The following is a 26068-nucleotide window of genomic DNA, read 5'->3' as shown; positions in this document are numbered from 1 at the left end:
TATATATATATATATATATATATATATATATATATATATATATATATATATATATATATATATATATATATATATATATATATATATATATATTTAACCGATACAATTTGAAATATTCTGCAACAAAAAATAACCCTATCGCTTTCCCTTCTACATAAATAAGCAAAAGGAAATTAAAAATACACATCATTACTCTTTTCTCACGATCAACGTATAAACATGACCCTCAGATATTTAAACTGATCAATGTGCAGTCAGGAATAATTGATTTCACTACTTGCATGTAGTTTGCTGCAGGCCTTGATTGGCTTGTATTAAGAAGGAGTCGACTCAGTTACCAAAGGCTAGTCATCAAAGGTCTGAGTCTCTTTCATGGTGCTAAGTTGATTTAAACTGGGTGAGGTGATTAAGGGGCGTTCGCTGCACAGACCCAAAGCTATTCTCTGCCATTGATCTACTGCACCCTTGATACAGAGTCTAAATGAATTTAGATCTCACTTAGGCACACAGGAATTTTCAGAGGAAACAATTTTAGATTTCACCGTGGAAGGCCCTGTCACATTAGAAATGCAGTGCTTTATTGAGACACCATAATGTGAAATTGCATAATAGTCATAAACATGTAAATGTGTATGCCCTAAAAACATAATCTTTGTGCACATTGATTCTAGCTACACAATCTTGATTTCATGCATTAGTGCATCAAGTACGCTTTGTATTCTAAGGAATAGTTCATCAAAAAATGAAAAATGGATGAAAATTGGCTCACCCAAGATGGATGAGTTTGTTTCTTCATCTGAATTTAGCATTGCATCAGTTGTTGACCAATGGATCTTCTGAAGTGAATGGGTACCGTCAGAATCCAAACAGCTGATAAAAACATCACAATAAGTAAGAGAAAAGCAAACAAATGCATCATCTTTAACTTCATATTATTGCTTACAGCTAAAACACGAGTCCTCTAGCCATAATATTGCTGTCTCCAGTGAAAAATTCATCTTGTCTGAATCTGAGAAAATATGCAAGGTGAAGCACCATTTACAAGCCAAAACATTTCTAAACAAAACTATGTTGTTGGACAATAGGGGATGGATTTCTTCACTAGAGGAGGCATTGTTTGTTGATGGATTTGATGGACAAGATGGATTTGTTTGCTACAAACATGCATTTCACTTCACAAGATGTTAATTAAAGGATTGGAGTCATGTGGATTATTGTGATGTTTTTACCACCTGTTTGGACTCTCATTTTGACGGCACCCATTTACAGCAGAGGATCCATTGGTGTACTAGTGATGTGCATTTCTCCAAACTTTTCTGATCTTTTCTAGATCTTGGATAGGCAATTTTTATTTATTTTTAGTGAACTTTTCCTTTAGAATTTAGTGTGTTTTTGGGACACCGTTTGGAACAGAGCCTTGACAACAGATGACCAAGATAAAACCTAATCGAACTGGCTCACCCAAAAGGTATGCCTCAGAGTTAACAAAACCCTTAAGTGCTACAGGTCGACGTGTACAATCCCCTTGCCCTCCTCTCATGTCTGTTTGGCATGGTAATGAGAAAAGGTGATGGCATTGCTTAGCATATCAGACGTGGTTTGTATTCATTGGGAACAGCTCTGAGAAAAGAGACTAATCAAAATGTGCAAATTAAAACTCTTGGTGAATTGATTCCATTTTATCCAATTGAAATTCCACACAGGCTCAGGTTCAATTGAAAAAATTGTGAGCCACCTAGGGTCCACAATCTCATATTTAAAAAGGTGCGAGATATCACAGTGACATGTGGTCTGCCATTTTAGATATTAAATGTAAAATCTCTGTTGTACATTTTTCAGGGAGCGCAGAAATACAGCATTCAGCATGAATTTATATCTCATATGTTTATTTACTCATGAATAAAGATATTGTCAAACTGATTTTGCAGTAAGGCCATACATGAACATTTATGTGACCTGATCCACGATTATTAGTCATTGTGGCAGAAACACGTCTCAATGAGTTTGGGGAAAAGTCTCTGGCTTTCTATATATATTTCTAGCCAACTTCAAATCATTGTGGAGATAATCATTTAATTTGATGTTGCTTTTGAGAAAAATGGCCTCTAAAGAATGCAAAAAATGTTCAAGTTACTTTTTAATGACAAGATTCATTTACAAATACTCTGAATAAGGTCAATTAAATACAATGCATTTATGATCTAATGCATATATTTAACCATTTTAACAATCTAACCTTTTATAACTAACAAGCTATGGACATTGAATGAGTCTCCTGTGTAGTGGCATGTTCACAAGCCGATTTATTATCATTTTCTGTGATTGAAACACTGATTGTGCGATTACATCAAAGATCATATATTTCACTAAGTTGTATTTCATATTCTTAACATATAGGCCTACTCTTATGTTTATATCATGCTAACAGAAAACATGATCGATTCTTTCACACGGGCTCTCTTTTGCTGTTTGCATTAGCGATGTGTTACATCACATTCGAAATCGTCAAAATGCCATTTTTTTAATTTTGTAACAAAACTGGTTTTTAGAAGTTTTTAGACTTGTTTTGGAGGTTGAAACTTTTTGCTACAAAGGCACATTGTGACTCATTTCAATGACAAAAGGAAATGCACTTTAAATATCTAACTGGGAAATTTAGTATTTTCCAGTATATGTGTAGTATCTCAGAGAGTTTTGTGAGAAATATGGCTCAGATTATTTGGTCTTTGGAGAGTTAGATGCAAAAAAAAAATCATATTGAGATGTTCACATTTGATTTTCAGGTTTGTTCCTTTGTTTTTCTTTCTGTTTTTTTTTTTTTTTTTTTTTTTAGGAGATAATGTGAGCCCAAGGAGAAACACTGAAAAATTAAAGAGATATCAGGTTTAATCAAGTATATGCAACCTTGTTTAAATATCATGCATCAATATGATTTATTTCATTGATCTCAGATGCACATAAATGTGTAAATTTGAGCACAATCTAAATGAAGCTCAAGAAGTGAGAGAAGCATAAGAAATGAGACAGAAATGGAGAGAGGAGGATCTGAGCGTTTATAGGTGAGTGTCAGATGAAAAGACGCAACTGGAGACCTCAACTCTCTGATCTGAAATTTGTCTTGATCAAACGTCTGTCTTTTATTATGTGAACAGACTGAAACTGTCAGATGTATTTGCATATAAATGGTCTCCATGGCCTGCCGTGAGACCGCAGAGCTGGCAGGCTTGATGGCAAGGCTGAATATTTCTTTTCAATTTTTTAGGTATGTAGCATTGCAAAAAAAAATTTATTGGCATTGCACACACAGTCTATCATTATGAGTGTTTTTGTAAGCCATGCATTCCTAATAGGCAACTATACAGCATGACATATCTTTAATCATGACATATCACGTTGGTTCCCTCGATATTAACCCTATAGCATTTATTTATTAGCTTTTGGATTATTCCAGAAAATAAACTCTCTGACCAATAAAAATGTGAAAAATCTTTGTTCATCATGATTATATTCACAAATGAATATCTCTTTTATAAATTTTTTATCATTTTTTAAGCCTAAATACAATCACTAAGTAAAAGCTAAACGCAGGCTACAAAGGAACTACACAGTGGCATGACTTCAGCCTCTCCATAACTAAACTCTTTCAGTTTTTATATATATAAAAAACGAAAACAAAACATCTTCCCTGAGAGTTTAAAGAGTGGGATTATAAACACAACGAGGATGTGAAAGCTATGATGACGTTTAACGTCCCTGACAACCTCTGTAGACACATTAAGCCACTTGTCAACAACTGCCTTTTACAAGAAACGTTATCTCATGATGGGGTTATTACTGATGTATTATATGTTGTAGAATCAAATGGGAAACATCTTGAGCTTATGTTAACAATAGACCTTATTGCAGGCATTTAAACATTTATTTCAAGATGATGGAACCAGAAATGCTAAAATGTGAACACCTTCCTATGTTTTGGCCTTCAAAAATACATGATCCCTGCAGCACATGCTCAGCAGTGATTTGAACAAACCCCTAACTAACCCTACATTTTCCATGTTGCTCATCATGTTTATGCTATGCTCATCATGAATGATTGACAGCTAATGGTTGAAATGGGTCCAAATAGAAAATACTGGACAGTGATATTTCTCCTGCTGCCAGTTTTGTGGTTCTTTATGTCATGACAGATCAATGTAGACCCTCAGTTCTAATGGCACATTAACTTATCAATGCTTCTTCCTTATTTAATTCTTAATTTAATATTAAATAATTTATTTAATTTATTTAATTCTTTATTTTATTTATTTATTTATTTAATGCTTTACTAGTTATAGCATTAAATAAACATTAGTGAACATCAGAGGGTATCTTGTTTGCAACCATGGAAAAATGTCAACACACACAATTTTTCGAGTTCAAGACCACAACATTAATCTACTCAACTGTCTGCTTTGTTTGTCGGACAGACATGGCATATTCAGCATTATTATTGGTCAGATTGCCTGTCAATCAAACTCCAAGTGAAGGGTCGCAATGGCAATGCAAGGCAACAAGCTTAAGGGGTTGAGTTGATTTATCCGTGTTTTAATGCATGTTTTAAAGCTTTTTAGATAGGGCCTATCATGGCTGCAAAACACAGTGTTTTCTGCTAACAGGAAGTTGAAATCCTATTGGGTAAATTGGCAGCAGGCAGAGTCACACAGACCAAAACAAAAACAGACATTCTGACATGGAACACATGTTTCAAAGAAGAATAACTGGAAATTGTTTTTCAGGAAAAGAAACAAGCATGAATTTGAACCTGTCACCTAAATGTCTGCAAACATATTATGATATTTTTATGCTTTGGTACAGTCCAAAAATGTCTTGCGTGCTCCTTGTCTTGATAAAAAGTTTTAATGTTCTCATATTGTGCTTAAAGGTTTTGCTCCTCGCTTCTAGTGTGAAACCAACTTGTCAGTCTTTGATTCAGTAAACTTAAAAATAGTTTCTTCCTTGCTCAGAAAGTTGACAGCAGTTTTACCACGTCGAACAGACTCAGATCCTATCAGATCCCTCATCGTCATGTCATTGGAGTCTCTACGTGTATCAGCCTGTTCATTCTGCGACCTCCGATAGCAAACAGCACATAGAGATTAGATGAAGCCTTTAGGAATTCAGCGCTGTTGATATGATGCTATTCTCCCTGAACTGTTATAAGTAAGCAACTAGGGAAGATGGTGTTAACACGCCTTTGACAGTCAGATTATTTCTACATCAATAAAGCCTCTGTATTGATGGATGACTGCGCAAAAGAATCTGCAATAGATTTTATCTGCGGAAAGATCTAGACCATCCCAGATCTCTGAGGATTATAACACAAAGGCACGTTGTCTTTACATCTTTCCATATGCTTATGTAGTCATTCATATCTAGGACAGATTGTTCACACAGCGCAGCATATATCACTGCAGGTGGTTGCTTGTTAATTGTATCTTGTTTCTGTGTTTTGATGTGCTCACAGCACCATGTAATGCACTTTCGCAATAGGTTGAACATTTGTCTGAAAATGAATGACATGCACTAGTGTAAACAGCCCTGGTTAAACAACCACTGAATATGAATGTCAACTCAAGTCAAGTGCTTTGGCATTTTTTTACATCAGATTTGCTCCTTTGTCAAGCAGTTGGAGCATTATTGCAATCTATTCATCACTCCGTAAATATCAGCAAACTTTGAAAAACCCATACTATTTAGTGTTGATGTATTTCCTTTTTTAAAAAGGGCTTCTGTTGCCAAACATATAGTGAGCTTTGAGCTGCCTATGTAAACAGTATAATACAGTATGTAATCCCAGAATGCATTTTAGGAAGCTCAGTGGATGTTCAGTTAAGTTCAGTCAAATTAAAATTAAATATTTTACTCAACATTTACATGTGCTGTGCATTTATTAGAGTAGCGCATCACTGGTTTAGCAACATGTGGATGTCAAAGAATCTAACTATCCCTGGCAAAATCCATTGACACTAGGACAGGGGAAAAAATAGGTTTTTGAAAACAAGAGTTTTTATTGTTAACTAAAACTAAAATGATATCAGTTGGTTTTAGTAATTTAAATAAAGGTGAAAAAATTTAATATAAATGAAAAGGAAAACATTAAATTAAAAGATGTAAATTAAAACTACCTTGGTAAATAATTGACACAAAATAATATAGGTTTAAGTAGTAAAATAAATAAATTAATTAAAGCTCAATAGAAAAATAAAACACTCAAAATAATAAAAACATTTGTGCAAAATTGACAAAATTACTGCGTAGTGCGTACAGTTTGAACTGATAAAATGTTTACCTTGAATGCAATATAAGTCAGATAAAAAGCTTCTTCTGGCAAAGGCATAAATGTTAAACTAAAATTAATAAATGTGAAATAAATAAATACATATTTTTAAAATGTTGAACAAATGTTAAACGAAAATTAAATGAAAAAAATAACTAATATCAAAATGAACAATATTAAAACAAATTCAAAATATTACAAATACTTTAATAGTATATAAATAAATATTATAACACTGATTTATTAGGAAATAAAAGTAGGTTGCATTTATTAAAAAAACAAAAACAAAAAAACATGATTATTTCTTCAATTTTATGTTTGCAGTCCAGTAGCCTCTTTCGTTCCTTGTCTCAACAATCAGGTGAAGTATGAGGTTATATTTACTTATATTGAGTCATAGCAACCATCCCATTGGCATTCACCCTGAGTTTGACACTTATTTTTGTTCTGGCTCGTTTGCTGTATTATTAATAACAGACTCTTTCACTGTAAGTCAAAGAATATTTGATGAAGTACTTGTCAGCTCTGTTCTTCCAGCAATATTGTCAGACTTCAAACAATCTGTTAACAGATGAGCCGTATGTTGGTTTCCCCACAATATATCTGCTGGAGATCAGAGTGCTGCGTGTTTCTTCGTGATAACTGAAGTGCAGAAATTACGGTCAATTGACATAAACCAACCATGATAGACTACATTCGCAGTTAAGAATGAACTTAATGAACTGCTAAAAATACCTGGAGGGAAAACCATGAGAAAGCATCTAGTGCAAGATTTATCTTGTGTTTGTGTATAAAATAGCTTATATCATTTGGCTTCTTCATGATTCTTACTGATGATCTCATAGAGTCATATTGCACTACTTTACAACTTAGCCATGCACTGCCTCGAGTAAAGTGACAGATCAGTTAGTTTTTGTTTGAACATCCCTTTAAAAAATGATTTTTAGATTCTCTTACTTTATACTTTATTTAAACAATTCAATTTGATTTAACACCATTGTATCAGTTTTCTCATTTAAAAGTGATGGCACCATGTTAAACTGACTTGAAATGGTTAGTTTTTTAATTAAGTCAATAAGCTATTTTCATTATGAAAAAAAAAAAAACATTCAATGAATTAGCTTAAAATACATTTTACCATAATAGAAAATAGAGAGACATATCAATGTTTAAATTTCTATTTGTTTTGTACTTTAAGTAAACATAAAAACTTAATTTCAGTTGTGTCCATATATCTTCAATCAAGTATTTTTTTTTTTTTTTGAGCGACAAAATTGTTATTTAGTAGCACTGATGAACAACCCTTAACAACAATGGAAACTTTTCATTCTACAAAAGGTTCTTTACAGTGGAAATGTTTTTCTTTACATTACTATGATCTTCACACTAAGAAAATTATGGTTCTTAGTTATTAGAACTGTTCTCTGAAAGGTTCTTTGAGGAACAAAAATGGTTCTTCAATGGTATCGGTGCAAAAAAAAAAAAACCTTTTTGAATCTTTATTTTTGAGCATGTAGTACATTCCCCAATAATAAACCTTTTCTAAACGAAAAACACAATTAAAAATGGCAGATGAGTAGAAATGTGTATAGACTTTGTCATAAAATTCTGTTCATCCAAAAGTAAAAAGCATGGGCGGAAGGGTGGGCTTTGGGGTCTTTTGTGTGCAGCGTGCATCAGATGGTCAGTAAATGGATTGTGGGGGTCCGTGAGTGTGAGGCTGAGACTATAGTCTAAAATCTACACATCATGTCAACAACCTAGCGGCAAAAGCATGCTAATGATGCTTAATGATGATGGCCCCACTGGATATAACAGTTTTTTAGGTTCTGCTGAGGCTGTTGGGGAATTAAAATGACTCTGCATTGGTCATGTTGTTCTGAGGGTAACTTCCAGACCTCCAGAGAGTCATTTTGAGCCAGCATTTAATTATTGATAAACCATGGCATTTACTTTCTCCCTCTACCCAACGGTCAGTCTGTGCATGTTTTTTTTTTTTTCACATTGCATCTTTTGTTATTATTAATATTTTCACTGCACCTTTGATCAACTGAATGCATCCTTGATGAATAAAATGATTAATTTCTTTCCAGAAAGTCTCAAAGTCAGCCGTTGATTTGTTCCATTTTTCCAGAATAAGATTTTATTATATTTAATGATATGGTATCATTTAAAATGTAGATAAAAAGTTTTATTAAATATTTCAAATGTCTATTATGAAGCTGCACAATGAATAATAAAGTCCTAATCTGACAATCAAAGCAAGTCTGGTGTCATAGTGATTGCATTAAACGATCACAATTTACAATTTTTAAATAAACAGAGAATTTTAAATCAGCACAGAAAATAAAGAAAACAGTTCCATGTGTGCCAATCAAACATATTCAAAGGACCACGTGTGAATAGAAATGTGACTTCCAATATTAGCTCCAAAGGAAAGAATGAGAGGATGGAAGGAATGCTGGACAGAAAGGAGAGGAGGCAAGACGTCCACTTTGATCACTGGCCCATAGGAGCACCCAAATTCGGACACGGCTCCACAACTTCGGAGGAATGCGGTGTCAAATGCCTCCTTTGCACCTCCCCGTCTCAGCTCTCTCTTCTCTCAGACCCTTGCAGCTGTACAAATATTTCAAAGAAATATTTCATGGCCCCAACTGATATATTTTATTCAGATAATATACATGTGAACATCAATGTTGAGAACGTTCTTTACTCTTTATTGTGTTTGAGTTTATTGTGCTGTTACTCTTAAAATAACTATTATACATTAAAAACATGTGCATTATGGCCTTTTTTAAAGGAATAGTTCACCCAAATTAATGTTCTGTGATTATTTACTCACCCACATGTTTTTCTAAACTTGTATGTTGTTATATTTCCATGGAATTAAAATCTTCACACATTTTTTTTCCTACCCAGTGGCACCTTGATATCAATCTGAAGTCAAATATTAGTAAAGACATGATCAAGGTGCTGTAACATCATTTTAAATTGAGTTTGGATGCCAATTTCTTCCAGTGGTAATTGGGTGAAAACAGGAAGTTCACCCACTGAAATTGGTTTAATATGTATATGTTGGCCAATATGTTTGATGTTCAATTTACATCAAATCAATGCCATGTCAAGTTTTTGACATCAGTTTGATTTGGATATTTGACCATATTTAAAAAAAAAATTTGTTTAATGTATTTTCAGTCAGTTGCCAGTCATCACATTGTGCCACTTCTAAATGTTTTTGTCAACTTTATTATTGTTAAATCATGTTTTAAACCAGTTTCTAGTAATAGGAGTGTCAACTCTGGCATATGTTATTTGAACTTTGTGCCATTTTGTATACTTTCAGTGCCATTTTTGTGAGCTATGCCACTGATATTGTTCACAAATCTTACATTTCAGAATCTTATTCTTTGTTTTATAGGGTATGATGATAAAATATAAAGTCTTAATTTGCTTTTACATAAATATGTTTTGCATAAATCTAAATTTGACAAGAAGCAGACATGCTAACTTTACAGCCAATAGTCTGATGACCTGAATTGTTTAATCTCAAATCTATTTTTGTATTTGATTTGAAAAGTAGCTATGTTTAAAATCAGAGCCACTTACTGATATTCTGATATTTAATACAAAACCCATCTGACATTTTAAAGTGTGGCTTAAGTGTCTGAATAATTAAGCCTTTCTTTATATTTTGAGAAATTAATTTGCTGTTGTTGCTTTAAAATTACTTCACGCTCGACTTTGGCCGTGAAAGGGTTACAGTAGCGTCGGCCCGCTCGGAAATGACGCGAGCCTATCACGGCGCGGTGTACGACGGAAGCGCGTGACGTCAGCAGGCGTCGTGCTGGGATTGGAATGCTACAATGTAACAATCGGAACTGGACGCTTCAGATTAAAGCGCTGGAACGTAACGTTGTATCGTCGGCGTCGCGAACGCTCTGAGAATGTAGCAGGGAATAGAAAAACGTGTCGGTTTGTAATGTTTTTACGAGTGTTTATAAAACAACGGCACGATTGTAAAGACAACCAGCCTTTGGAGGATTTGTCAGAGGAAAATATGTGAGAATACACGGATTTGTGGGGATTTATCCGCTCGGGAAGTTTGTGACAGGGTCTTTCTGACTCACGCGCATCACATGAGATCCAGCTCTTGGACATTTCTCTGACCGCGTCTGCTTTTTGTGATATCTCCGAGTTGGATTTGAAGAAGTCTTCTCTGAAAGTACTTTTTCTGATGGTTTCCATTGATCCAGAACAGTCCCGATGGCCAGCAGGGTTCAGGTGTCATCTGTCAGGAGTTTAGATGCTGTCTAATGTGAACGAAGGGACCAGAGAGGAGAGAGGTAGATCCATAACAAGGATTTAAGGTTAAGTCGCCCACATGCTCTGGATTTGGGATTGGAATCACAAGGTGGAAGTTGAGAGCATCAAATCCCTGCAGGTCTGTGGAAGATGCTGTCCTGTCGGAGTTGAGACCTTTGCATTCATCAGCAACCAGCTCCATCTGGATCTAAGGACACATGCAGGCCAAAAAACGCTATTTAATTCTGTTCTCTGCAGGCGTGAGCCTCCTTCTCCTCTTTTACCTGCAGGGACCAGCTTCCAGAAGGAGTCCAAACCGAGGGGATGACCCCCATCCACACTGGCCCCACTTCTCAGACCCCTTACAAGCTTTTATTCCGTGGGATCAGACTGAAACGGAGGACTACAATGTCCGCGCTTCTCCGAGACACAAAAGAGAGGACAACTCCAGAGCTTCTAAGTGCAGAATGGACTCCTGCTTTGACTTCTCCTTGTGCAGGAGGAACGGCTTCAAAGTCTATGTCTATCCTCAACAGAAAGGTGAGAAGATCTCAGAAAGCTACCAAAACATCTTGTCCTCCATCGAGGGCTCCCGATTCTACACGTCTGACCCGGGACAGGCTTGTCTCTTTGTTTTGAACCTCGACACTCTGGACCGAGACCAGCTGTCTCCTCAATATGTCCACAACCTCAAAACTAAGATCCAGAACTTGAACCTATGGAATAACGGGAGGAACCACCTGATCTTTAACCTGTACTCGGGCACATGGCCGGATTACACAGAGGATTTGGGGTTTGATATCGGACAAGCCATGTTGGCCAAAGCCAGCATCAGCACCGAGAACTTCAGACCCAATTTTGACATCTCCATCCCCTTGTTCTCCAAAGATCACCCCCGGACTGGAGGAGAAAGGGGGTATTTAAAATACAACACCATCCCTCCCTTTAGGAAATATGTGCTGGTTTTTAAAGGCAAGCGCTATCTGACTGGAATTGGATCTGATACCAGGAATGCACTTCATCACATCCATAATGCTGAAGATGTGGTTCTCCTCACCACATGCAAACATGGCAAAGACTGGCAGAAACATAAAGATGCTCGCTGCGACAAGGACAATACTGAATATGACAGGTAAGAACAGATGGATTTCTTCTGTCAAAAATGCTGAGACATTACAACTAACTAATAAATCCTAAATATTGTAATACTATAGATAACAGATCAGTAGATAATGTGCAATGGCCCTAAAAAATATTTATGAATGCCATTGGAGTAAATAACAAAATATCAATATCAAGTGTTTTTAATGTTAAATAAAGATTTTTTATTAAATTTAAATGTAATTTTGAATTATATTTGATTTATTTTTAAAAACCAAAAAGACATTGTTTTTATGACATCCATTCTATTATAGACAAATTAAAGATGTTTTAGAGACTTATTAAATAAATTAATTCTCATAATTAAATTTAAATTATATATATATATATATATATTTGTTTTTAAACCAAAACATTTATCAAAATTTTTCTTTTATGCCTTTCTTTTTTATTAAAGATGGATTAAAGATTTTTTGAAGATGTCAAAGAAATTTGTTTTTTTTAGCCAAAACATTTCACAAAAGACATTATTTTTAGATTTGTCATGATTAAAACAATAGATGTATTTTTCATAATGAAGACAAAGTGTTTATAGACTTTTAAATGAGTGAATGCCATTGCATTAGATAGTGAAATATTAAAGAAACTGAAAAAACATTTTCACATTTCAATGTTGAAATCAACATTTCACTTTTCTGGTGTGTTTGCATTGACTTGAGCAACTGATGTCATGATGATCAGTGAATTATTATTATTATTATTATTTATTTTTTCTTTTTTTTTTTTTTTTTTTTTTTTTGAGAAATGCTTTGTTGGAATATTGTGCATGTGCTCTTTCTTTCAAATAATTTTTACTTGGTTTGATATTTTATAATCAAATGCAGTTCCATTCAGTCCAAAACATTTATATTTGCAAAAATATTAATGATCTTTTAACTATTTAAATAAACTTTAATGATCGGTTAAGAATTCAAATTAATTATCTAACATTAATTTCATATTTCAATCATATCATTTCTTATGAAGTGATATCAAAACATATTTGCTGTCATTTTGGTGGAAAAAACACTGATCGTCGTGTTGCATCCTGAAATGCTCATCTTGTACCAGATATCAGTTTGTTTTAGATGATGAAAAAAACTAGTTTTTTTTTCTAAAGCAATGGTTTTAAACCCTAAGCTGATGCAAAGCGTAACATATCATTTCCAACTGAAGTGCACATGAAAAAGCTGCTCTGGCTTTAATGCATTAAGATGTACCATTTGTAGGAAGCAAAAGCTTTCAGTGTGTATGACATAACCCTGAACGCACAGAATATCTACTACACACAATCAGGATATATCTCAGATGTGTTTGTCAGTACGTCTGTGTCATGCTACTTTATCTGTTTGCATCTGAACTAGGATTGCACTAAACATTATGCCATGTACTTTGACTTTCCCTCCTCGATTATTATTATTATGCCCCTTTGATGCGAATGGCAGGTGTTAAGAAGTCAAACTCTTGCATCCCCTTTACTTCACTGTTTAACAAACAGTGATCTTGGTCTCTTCCGTGGGTGCCTCGAGCCCTGGTTTCCTGCTGTGTTTTTTTTTCCCCGGTGGCTCCGTGGGACGGGGGGCTCTGAAGGATTAGTGGAAACAATGCCCCTGGTGCCAGTGGGGGGGAGCAGCCTTCCCTCTGATTAAACAGCCATTTCCCAGACCCCACTCCATCACCCAGGAAAGCCTGTGTCCCGGCTGACCTCTCGTCTCTGGCAGCATGACCTCAGCATCAACCCGCCTACCGACAGGCTGTTCTGGGTGACTTGAAGAGATACTTGCATGCCACTCACACAGTTAACTACATAACCCTGCCGAAACACAGCTGTGTGCTTCAGCAGTCATGCACTTAACAATGAGACGTCGCTCAAATATTATTCACCCTTTGAATTGGGCGTGGATGGTGATTAACTGGTTTTTAAAAAAAGGGTTGGATGCTAATATCTAGCTAGATGGCAGGATGGCTGATGTTCACTGAAAAAGAGTTTAGGTATAAACAGTTTTCACTTAGAAATTTTACAGAAAAAAATATAAATAGCACATTGAAATAAATATGATGTTTTAATGTAGAAAATTAAATAATAATAATATTAAAAACAATAATAATACAAAAATATCTATGAAAAGGTTAATTGGAGTGTGTTATACAAGAAAATACTATTTTAGTCTTTCTACTTAATTTCATATTTAGTTCTGTGTGTCGCTTGTCATTTCTTTGCCATATTTCTGGAAATTGACTTGCAATATTTGAGAGCAAAAGTGGTTTCTTAAGTAAATCCTACACCAGTTTTTCTAAGTCATTTTTACATATCTCTCATTTTCTAATGTCAGATGAGATTAACATTTCTGAAGTCAAATAAACACTTATTTTAAGCAATATTTATTCTGAGTTGTTTATTTTCAGTTCACAGGGTTGATTTTGGAATTGACACATTTTTGTAATCAGTATTAGCATCTCAGATTGGCTGAAATTTGGCTGAAAAAGTCTACCACCATTTGAAAAAAAATATTTCTATAATTGTCAGATTTCTTTGTCACTTTTTTTGAAGTTCCTCTTAAATGCATATAGAGAAAACCCAAAATGATAAATTTTACTTTTCATCTCAATCAAAAAAAAGAAATAAGTGGCCTCTCAAGACCAAAAATTACAATGATTTAACCATGTGTAAGCAGTGTTTTTTTGGGCATAATGTGAAGCTGAATGCATAAAATGACCTTAACCCTGGTGAAATCATTTTAAAACATGGTGTTATTGCTTAGGACGTTTTATAAAGTCACCAGTGTTCATAAATAGTTACCTTTTGCAGTTCATACTGCATTACTGTATGCAGCAGATACATCAGTAGAGTTTCTGTGTTACAGTTGTGTTTAAAATGGTTTAGAGAGAGTTTCAGAATTACCCACGTGTGTTTTGATATTGGGTGCAAGAACAGTAGTGGAAAGGTTTTTCAGTTTTTACCGTATTTTATGTTGTTTTAATGATGTTTAAATCTAGGACTGTTTTTGTGCATAGAGAACCATTTGCAAATGTTAATGATGCCATTTATACTTGCAAGTTACTCCTAGATCTGCTTTCAGAATTTGATGTGATTGAATTCCACCCATTAATATATTCATATGAACCAAATTCACTTTGATCATGGAGTTGCAATGTAGTAAACGTCTTCTGACATCCTGAGGGAAAATGCCTTACACATTTAAAGCTAAATTTTTGCACACTTGGATGCATTGATGCATTTAGTATGGACCATTTTCCTCAAAGTGCAGAATGACAACTTTAAAAAATGCATGGCGTATTTCCATTGGAGGCGGATGTTCGTTCCGTTCTCATTTCAAGCATGTAGCCATAGGCCTTCTCTCCGCTTGCGCTCTACGAGGAAGGATGCTGAAGTTGTTGAACATGACCGTTCTTGTGAATGTGTAATGCTGACGGCTCTGGCGCTGAATAATTGATCAGATGTATTTTATTCATGTTATGTTTTTTCTCCGCTTGAAGATTTCAGGTTCATGAATTATTCTTGAGCACAAAATCATCTGCATCATTCCTGTCCAGCATTTCAGATTTGCTCACGAAAGATTATGAAACAAAACGAATAGCCTGAAATTGACCAAATAGAACTGCATGCGATGGATTGTTTTTGAAGGTATCTTCATGCAGTTATTGTGCACATCAGTCTTTAAAAGAATAGTTCACCTAAAGGCTCAGGCCGTGTGCCTGTTGAACCTCTAGCTATAATCTGATTGGCGAGTGCTTGTTCCAAAGGAACTTGGACACTGGTTGATGACAATGCCTGTTCGGTTGCATAACCTTGGATTTACTCTGGTGCCCTGTTAACACAGCTAATCATCTTAAACCAATCCCAATCCTTTATTAGGCTGCTTCTTCATTGGGGCTCTGAGGAAGTGGCTTATTTGCTGTCATTGACAAAAGAAAATGAGACCGGGGACGACAGCTGACATACATATGCAGTTGTTAGTGAATAAACCCGTCTGCTGCTTCATGTTGGTTGGTGCAAATCATTAGTTTTTTTTTGTCTTTTTTGAATAAAGAAAAAACACTATAGTTGAAACCTTGAAGTTTTTTTGCATACAGTTTTTTTTGTGACTCTTCTTTCATGAACAGTGCATTCACATACTATTATAAAAGTGCCACAAATTATAATTTATATTATTAAAAAAAATCAGCCCTTATTCAGTGTTTATTTTATTGTTAATTTCATGTTCATGGACAGAAAAATGTCTTTAAAAAAACTTTTTATAAGTTTTTTTTTGTAATTAGAGGGATGGTCTGCTTGATTTTGTTGCTTGAATTAATACAATATGATGAAATCTATTTGTTTTATGAACTTTAATTTACATTTAAAATTTATTAAAATTATTTTAATTTTTTTGATGAAATTTATGTAATCAAATTTAATCTTACATTTTCATTTTATTGAATTCATTTTGTAAAATCTTTAATTAAATAATTTATTTTTTTAATTATATAAAATTATTTATTTTCTGTTAAATTTTCTGTTCTGAGACTTTATAGGGAAAAAAAGTTCATGGGGAAAATCACAAAAATATTCAATATATTGTACGGATATTGATTTTCTTTAACGTGTACTCAAGCATGTCTATAGTAGCCAGATTTTCCAGTGATTTTACATTAATCCCAGTCATACATATCAATGAAGCAGTTTTTCATAGCTTGAGTTAGTCATGTTTATGAAATTTAAATTTTCATTCAATTTTATCTGATATTTTTGCCCTTTGTATTCCAGAATTTTTCAAGTAGCATTTGACTTTTATCTCATTTGTCTAAATATATCATCTCTTTCTCACAGCGGATCTGTGGCTCTTCCAGAGCTTTACCCATGTTATTGTGTCCTCTATAAAGGAAGTAGTAATTTGAAGGCTCTTATCTCACTTCTGTAATGCAGATTTGACTACTTTCGCCCTCACGAGCAGCTGTAATTATGTACTCCGGCTCTGCAGCAGCTTTAATAAGATAGCACACTTCAGCAGACAGCAGACTATTCACAAATCATCGGCTTCTCCACTTCTTCCTCGCTGCTCAATTACGAGCCATGTATCTCACAAACTCTGGAGATCGTAATATACTGGAATATGAAAACATTTTGGTGAGAGCATTCAGTTGGCGATAATAATAAAACATTCCCTTTTATTAATCAAAACCCTGTTGATAAGAACATCGCCAAGCGTCTTTAAGGGCTTGTGTCTGAGTGCCGTGATTAATTATAAACCTCTCAAATTAAGCGGTAAGCTCAATAAGTGGAGAGTATCATTGTTCTCGTTGTAGCCTCACGTATTTTAGTTTTTGTAGTCAGTCATGATTTCAGTTTGAAGCATGAGCGAATGAGTGGATGAGTTTTGCATGGGCAAACACCATTAAAATTGAGTCTGATGTTTCTTTTTCGGTTATTTTTGAAGGACATGCTTTGCATGTGGCTCAGTTTCAGTTAGTGGTGTTGCCATTACATGGTAACATGAATGTATTATTCACAGACTGATGTGACCTGGGTCAAGTGTTCAGCTAATGTGTGAGTCGGATGTAATGATAGTTTAGACTGTTTCACATTATGTATGTGAAAACCAGATGGGGAAAAGTCATTCAGATGTGTGGGAAAACACGCCGGGGCTCAGAATCTCCATTTCTGAATAGACATGAACTGGCAAAATGATTCACTGATGCACGTTTTGATTTGAATCATTCTGCAAAAACTTTTTTTTTTTTTTGAAACGCCACAGAATGTTTAAAAAAAAAATAGATTTCACTGACATACACGTGTTTTATATGGTACTTTTCAGTGCAAAATGTGCCACTACATCGCCAGTGTGTTGCTGAGTAGTTTATCCTGTTGCTATCTGGTTTCTAGGAGGTTGTTTGCTGATCCAAGTCAAATAATCACATCTCCAAATTTGTTTTACCCCTTTTCTTCCAAAATGCTCAGGGAGGGATCTGCGATTCTCCGATCTGCTTTCCACCATTTGTTTCTAGTGACCAAATGGTGATGTAATCTGTCCACAGATAAACATGCCATATCGTTGTTTACAAGTCATTTGATTGTGTGTATTCAAGACCCTCGAGATCAGCATTTCTGCCGGTTTCAGTGCCAATGCTTGTAACTTTCTAGTAATCATGAAGACTTTGATTAACCTGTTTCAGGCGTGCAGGATATATATATATATATATATTTTTTTTTTAACTAACAACTCTCCAGATGTGGCATGGCAGTTGAAAAGGGACTTAGTTTGAAGATGTAGCATAGGTCGCAAAAAAAAAGGCTAGCAGTCAAACATATAACAATGGCTTTAGGAAAACTGTGCTTCTACCTACATTTTTATAAAATTCCCAAAATGTACCAATTCACTGCAGTTTCCAGCTGAAATGAAAACTAGAGGCAGTAAATCACCTACAAATTATAATTACAGGGAAGAATATCAATTAATAAAGATTATTTTCAGATGTTTCCTTGTACCATAATTTGTGTTGACCTCAAAACACTTTCCCCATAGTGCACTTTGATGTTTGCATTATGTAAAGAGCTCCATATGTATGGCTTTTGTGATGTAAACTTGCTCGATAGCGCACCTGGTACAGCATTGAACTTGTGAGTGGAGTGTTCAGAAACAAGTCTCACTTATAAAGGAACTTCAGAATTGTAGAAACAATCAAAAATGGCATGGTTGCTTCAGCAAATGTGTTTTTATCTTATATTTGATTTTGTTAACACTGGCGGTTAAGTCTAGGATCGGGTTTATTGTAAGTGGATTGTTATTATCCTTGGTTGCAAAAGTACATCACTTTCGTACTTGTCCGGGTCAACTCATGCTCTGAAGTTTATTATTTTGGGTTAGCGGTTTGTTCAAATCACTAACTCCAACTATGAGCAATAGAATTAGTCATTCTAGCCTTCACAAACATCATTGATGAGTCTTTGTGGTCGCTTGTAATCAGCCGCTTTTACAATCAGCAGTGTTTACATTGGTGTTTTGGGAATGTTCTTTCCACAACCGCAGAGTTGCGTGTTAAACTAACAGATAAACTTTATGATTAGACAACCATGTAGGAATGGCTGGTTTTATCAGATTTCGTATAGATTAAATGTTATCTGTTTATTCAAATTGCATTGAGCCAGTAGAGGAGAATGCTAATGACTCGAATGACATACTCAAGAGTCAGTCAAACCCAAAGTCAACGGATGTTGGTGCAGAATCAGTATAAAGAACATAACGGACAGATTTTTAAAAAGGGAATTATCAAGAAAACTTGAGTGAGTTTGTGCTATTTTTGAAGTTGAGTTGCAAAAAAAGAACCAAAAGTTAAATTTCTCAAAAGAAAATTGTACTGCTCCTGAATATGAAAGCATTAAAACAGCTGTTGTATAAAGTTTGATTCGTAAATGTGAATTAGTTCAAATTGTTAATTGCAGTGAAGGTTGAGATTCAAGCTTTTTGGGAGTTAAAATTTTGACTTTTTCTGCTGGAATGGATTTGAGTGCACAAAAAAATTCTCAAATTTTGCAGTCATAAAACTCACAAGTGTGAAAATGTTAAAACAGTGGTCGATTCATTCAAGTTTGATTAATTTATGTGAATTAGTGCAAACTGTCCATTGCAGTGAATCGATTCAAAGCTCTAATTCGAGGAATCATTGATAGATGTCTTACAGTAAAATAAGCATATAGAAACGGCTGGTTTTACCAGTTTTGATTCAGATTAAATGTTATCTGCTTGTTCAAACAGCATTGAGCCTGTAGAGCAGAATGCTAATGGCTCGAATGACATATCAGTAAAAAGAGTCAGTCAAACCATAAGTCAACCAGAAGATAATTTTTAAGAAAACTTGAGTGAGTCTGAGATATTTTTAAAATTTGACTTTTGCTGTTGAAATTGATTTGAGTTGCAAAAAAGCCCCAAAGGCTATGTTTATCAAATTTCGCAATCGTTCAACTCACTAATATTAAACGTCAAAGCAGTTGTTTTAGAAAAACAACATAGTTGCTAAATTTGATTGATTTATGTTAAGTTCATTCCAGTGACTGGATTCAAATCTCAAGAATGAATCAAGGAATTGTTGATTGCCCTATCACTAACCCAACAGTAGACTCGATCTTTATAATTCGCTTTGGACAAGACAGCATCTAATGAATAATGTAGAACAGTAACCCAATGTGTTTTATTTGTTCCCCGTGTTGTTTTGCATGTCTTTTTCTTTATACAGTTACTCGGAGTGGGTTAGAGCGAACGTGTTGGCTTGCATCTCGCCGCAGCTAAGCCAGAGACGTGGATTAAATCCACTCTATAAATATATCTTGTACGTCGACGTCAGGCTGTCCTCACATCATACGGCTAGCATGTGTTTTTCTCATCTCTCGTTTGGCACCGCTTCTTAATTAGAAGCGTGACGTGAGCTTTCGGTTTTACGGTGAGCATTTGATCCCTTCTGGCCGTGGCAGATAGTCTCTCTTCTCGCTGGATGACCATTCAGAGCTTGTTGAGTTCAGGGATTTTGAACTAGATTTATGCAATGGCGCTGTTTGTACTTTAGCATTCGACAGTAAGTAGGGAACATAAATGAGCATCATTCTGGTTTTCAATTGATTTTTCTCCATGTACATTCAAGTTGATTTCATACAGCTTTTATTAATTTTGCAGATTAAAGTTTGTTTTCTGGAAGTAGTTTGGTTTTTGTCTTTGATTAATTTTTTTTCAATGTTTTGGGCTCATTAGATGACTGTCAAATGGGTAAGGAATGTTTCATTAGTTCCTGGAAACATTAAAAGAACAAAAAATGGCAAAAAATTGACCTTAATCTGGTTTTCTGATAGTTGTGATGTTTGCTCTGGTTTCTGTCTGATGTGGTCTTATAGCCTCGGTTTATGAAGGGTTCTTCTGAGGTTTTGAAGTATGATATTAGTCAACATGTTTAATTACAGACCATACAGATGTTTTCCCATAAAACTTATTTTCTCTTGACACATTAAATGTTCGGGCTTCCCCCATGGTCTCTTTGGTTTCTTGATCAACATTTGGTAACAGCATGTGTTATTGACAAGACTGTTACTGTGCCAGCTCTAGTTCATAACTAGTTTATAGGTTTTTCAAAAGAATTATCTGTTTTTGAACACTATACCAAATAGAGGTCAGAGACATTTACATAACAAAAATCTAATTTTTATCAGGCAGATTTAAAAGAAAAGCGAATTACATTTTTTCATTGTATACTAAAGCTTTTTTAGTATTTTGGGAAAATCAGTTGTTACAGAATATGATATTGACCTAGTTTTGTTTTGTTTTCTTCTCAGATATCACAGTTAAAGTAGCACTCTTTGAATGGAAGTAAAAAAGCTTGTTTTTAAAAGCTTGTATTTTTGTTAAAGCATTTGCATAAATTATTCAGCAAAACTCATTTATTCTTTGAGCTGCAAAGATTTCTAAATAGTGCTTTTGATGTGGGAATACTTTACTAGGTTAATAAATTTTGCTCATGCATTACTGCATTGAAGTTGAAAGACTGCATGTAACTTTCCACAGGCGAGGTTAGTAAGGGATTTTATCACACTAGTCTCTACTTTCATTTAACTTTATATTTCAGTACTGATTTTGAAATGTTACTTGAAAATACTGGTTTGACCATTTTATTGTTTTAATAAGTAGCCAAGCATCCTTAAAAAGGGAAAAGTGGACTTTAAGTTGCTTTACTTTGCTTTTGGTTGCTGAAAGATGAGGTGTGTTTTCCAAATGCAGCTTAATAGCCGTATTTCTTGCTGACGGAGTCATATCGGCCTAGAAAATCCCTACTTTTTTTTTTCTCCGTTGGACTTAGTACATGATTTAACTAGAGAAGTGTAAAGTTTTAAATAGGAAAAATATGGTCATTTTTGAGCGAGATGCTAATGGTCTAATCAGATTCAATGATCTATGCAAAGCTAAGCTAAAAGTGCTAACGCCAGACATGGACATATTGGCTGAATGGATTCAAAAACGGTCACAAAAAAAAAAAGAGAAAAAATAAGTCTAATTGTATATAGCTAATAATAATAAATTATTATTATTATTATATAAACAAAAAATACATTATGTAAACAATAATAAAATACAAAAAATAAATATAGAATATATAGAAACACTCCTATTTTAAATAAAATAAAATATTTAAATAATAGTAGTAATAATAATATTTATTATTAAATCAAATAAAAATGGCTAAAAACTTAATAAATATTGCTGGGTATTTATATATATATATTTTACATGCATGAATGTGTATTTATATAAACATAAAAAATATGTACACAGTACACATACATATTATTTAAACAAACTATTATTTTGGATGCGATTAATCATATGACAGCCCTAATAAATATATATATTTATACAGTTTAATAATGTAAATAATTCAAATGGATCAGAAATATGAAGTTCATCATGCACACAGCTCTTCATTAATATGCATCAGCTGCACACAATAGGTCCATTAGTCAGGGTCGGCAGTCTGTTAATCCATGTTTTTTTAAGGGTCTGCTTGTTCACCAATCATCCATTTATCCTCCTACATGCACATATGGAAATTCAGCTTACAGTAAACAAGGTGAAAAGCTCTGAATATTCAAATGGATTACTCTTGAGAGAAAGAAACAAATACATAATGCAGAAGCTGAGGTGGACTGACATGAGTCAGGTCAAACATTCTGAGCTCACATAACTGCTATCGTGTCATTTTATGGGAGTAAGTACTTCAAAATGCTTGTGATGACACATGACGGTCTTGAGTTACCATGGAAAGTGTGTGATTTTACCGCTCTTGACAGTTTCTCTGCATTCCTCTGTCTTTGTCTGTGGGAGAAATACGACCAGGCAAGGCTTCAGTCACTGTACAGTTTTCAGTGCACAGCTAATGTGGGAGACCTAATATGCAAATGAGACCGTTAGTAGAGGTCATATTTGAACGTTTTGCTACATATTTGGTTTTCTCACAGCCCACTTCAGTCAAAGGCTTTTAGATTGAAAAGTCAAAATTCTGTATTTGCCATTGTCACTTTAACCCAAAACATACTTAAGGAATAGTTCACCCAAAAATTAAAGTTTGCTGAAATGTGCTGTCCCTCATGCCATCCAAGATGTAGATGAGTTTGTTTCTTTATCAGAACAGATTTGGAGAAATTTAGCATTAAATAAATTTTTTCTCACCAATGAATGCTTTTACAGTGAATGGGTGCCGTCAGAATGAGAGTCCAAACAGCTGATAAAAACATCACAATAATCCACAAGTAATCCACACCCCTCCAGTCCTTCAGTCAACATCTTGTGAAGTAAAAATATATGTCATTGTCATTTAAATGTTTATTTCGAAAAAAAAAATTGCTTCCATCTAAAATACAAGCCTTCTTTCCATAATATTGCTTTCTCCAGTGGAAAAAGTAATCTTGTCTGAATCAAGAGAGAAATCTGCACAGATCAAGCACTGTTCACACAGTCCAAAACATCTCTAAACAGATATGTTGGTTGATTTTGATGTGAGAGGACAACAGTTGACTTGCATTATTATTGAATATGCACTCATATTTTGGCCAGAAGCAATGCCTTAATGATTGATTGGTTTCTTATTTCACAGATTTTCACTTCAGTTTGATAGTAATTGATGGACTGGAATGTTGTGGATTACTTGTGAACTATTGTGATGTTATCAGCTGTTTGGATTCTTATTCTGACGGCACCCATTCACGGCCAACTGAAATTCATAACCGTGACGAGGTGAACTATAGACGATATTAACAAATCTTTTTACTGCTTCAATGCAGTGCTAATGGTTTAGCAAAAGAATCGCAATTGAACTGAAGTGTTGAAACATTTACACCAACAGGCCCAAATCAGCCCGTGTTTAATGCTACAGTCAAGGTACTTTAAATCTTCGGTTTGTCTGATTCCCACCACAGCAGGTTTGCAACATGTTGACAAAGCATTTGCATCTGCATACTTGCATTGGTTCTATTTCCAGCTGTTTTTGTGACTGTAAATGAGCGGTTGCTGAAGTTGCTAAATATTGAATCTGCATTAATTTAAATGTAGAGTTAATTTGCTTAATTAATTTGCTGAAAATTCAAACTTGAGAAAAAATGGTGTAGAAAGCATTTAGTATGTGCAGCACAACTATTTGCCCGACTGTTTAAACTAAAGCACATTTGACAATGCCAGTAAGACCTGTACTGCTTTCCAAGCCTTTTAACCTTGCCTTGTTCCATTCCTCAGGAGACACAAGAACATCTGTTCTCTCCCACAGCCTCTTTCCGTCAGCAAGAAATAAGGCTATTAAGCTGCATCTGGAAAACACACCTCAGTTTTCAGCAACCAACAGCAAAGTAAAGCAACTTTAAGACCACTTTCCACTTTTTTAGGAGGCATGGCTACATATTAAAACAATAAAATTGTCAAACCAGTATTTTCAAGTAACATTTCAAAAGCAGTATTGCAATTTTTTTTTTTTTTTTAAGTGGCGTGTTCCTTTAAAAGTAGAAATGTCTTCGAAAATCAGATTCAAGGATTCAAGTCATTTCTGACACACAGTAGGTTTGTATGAGTTTATGAAACAAACCAGTTAAAGCAGACTAGTTGTATTTCATGTATAGATTAAGTTTTCGACTGTGCATGTTTCCTACACCCATTCCCCAAAACCAATGAATATTATCCTCCTGCTCGGGCCGCCACTCCTTTGGGCTGTAGGCTATTGTCATTTGTTTACCAAGCGTTCCAGGTGCTCTGACAGGATGATGTATTTGTAGACCTTGGCAGCTCTGTGCAGGTGATATATTTGACGAGGAATGCTGAGAGCAGATATTTCCAGTGCACGCTGGGCCTGTCCTGCATGTGTCCATGGCGCTCAGGAGCAGTGATGACTTGCTTCTTTGGTATGACAAGGCATTTGCAATTTTTCTTCTACTTGTACGATGAAATATGTTTTGAAAGCTACTAGGAGAATTACGTAGAACGACCAGAACAGAGCAAATCCCAGCCATTAATCTGCAAGCACAGCTGCCGATTCTGTACGCAGATTAAGAGTCCATTTGAGTCATTCTGACCCGATTGGACTCATCACTGTCAGTTTCTGTGGTGCATGGAAATGTGCTTCAGTGCTTGTTCCAAAAATATTTGATAATGATCCTGCCTCAAGCTCTTCCTTGTCTCCCGCTGAGAGATGTATTAGGATTTTGAAATTAATATCATCATGCTATTAGACGATTTTGAGTTTTAATCAAATACTACATTATCAGTGCCTCCTGAATTGCTTATTGTCAAGTTAAAAAATGACTTTACATTCCAAAGGCAATTATATGCTTTAATTACTAATCGGTTACAAGGAGCCTGAAGGCATCATAAATCTGGCTCATTGCGCTTCAGCAGAACTTAGGCCCCGTCCACACGGAGAAGGAGCTTACCCCAATCCGATTTTTTTTTTTCTTCTTCATCTCAAGAAATATCCGCGTCCACACGAAACCGCAAAATGATGTAGTATTCATGCCAGACCAGTATGTGGCGCTGTAATTCTGACACAGAGATACACTAAAAACAGAGAAGAAGACTTGGACTATGCTCATAAACCTTGTGCGTGGTACACAATTGAACATGGAACAATACATTTATTAATCTGTGTTAATGTTAGTTAATAAAAAGACAATCGTTCAGTGTTTGTTCATGTTTTTGTTGCTGTTACGTGACGTAGAGGTGTCTGACGTGGGCTGATGACGTCATCGTTTCTGAAAATATACGGATTAGCCATCCAGACGAAAACACAAAGACGGCGTTTTCAAATTTATCCACTTTGGGACCCGGTTTCATAAAATAGCGGTTTCACCTTACGAAAACGCCGGATCCGTGTGGACGAAACGCCTATCCGATAAAAAATTTGTGCGTATACACAGAAACGCGTCTCCGTGTGGACGGGGCGGCTGTGTAGAGAAATCGTAAACCCAGAAGTAGTGGTTTTGATTCACCCTAGCTACTTGACTCTTTTGAATCAGAATCACTGAAGAGATTCATTCAGATTCAGTGGCACTGAATCATTCCCTCTGATTCACATGCACATGCTGTGTGCTTACCCTTTAGTCAGTCTTTGGAAGAAAGTAATGATTTTTGCATATTTAATCTAATTTTGTCGCTCTTTGTTGTCCTTTTTGGAGCTGCTTTATTGTATACAATAAAGTAGAATGAATATTCTTTAAGACATTTAGTACAAATATTAATTCAGATTTGGTCAGTGGTAGTTGAATCATTCCTTCCAACAATTCAGTTGGTATTT

At 35.0% G+C, this 26068-nt stretch overlaps 1 protein-coding gene across 1 annotated transcript in view; it reads left to right on the top strand.

Annotated features, from left to right (window-relative positions):
* Positions 1 to 10149: 10149 nt before the first annotated feature.
* ext1a (exostosin glycosyltransferase 1a) overlaps positions 10150 to 26068 on the top strand; it is a 49870-nt gene continuing 33951 nt past the window's right edge. Inside the window, exon 1 of the mRNA XM_026283237.1 lies at positions 10150 to 11753. Within this exon, the coding sequence (XP_026139022.1) occupies positions 10840 to 11753 (914 nt within the window). The 5' untranslated portion in view covers positions 10150 to 10839. The remainder of the gene's footprint in view (positions 11754 to 26068) is intronic.

This window comes from Carassius auratus, chromosome 16 (genome assembly GCF_003368295.1).
Source record: "Carassius auratus strain Wakin chromosome 16, ASM336829v1, whole genome shotgun sequence".
Taxonomy (NCBI): Eukaryota; Metazoa; Chordata; class Actinopteri; order Cypriniformes; family Cyprinidae; genus Carassius; species Carassius auratus.
This window is presented reverse-complemented; position numbering and strand designations above follow the sequence as displayed.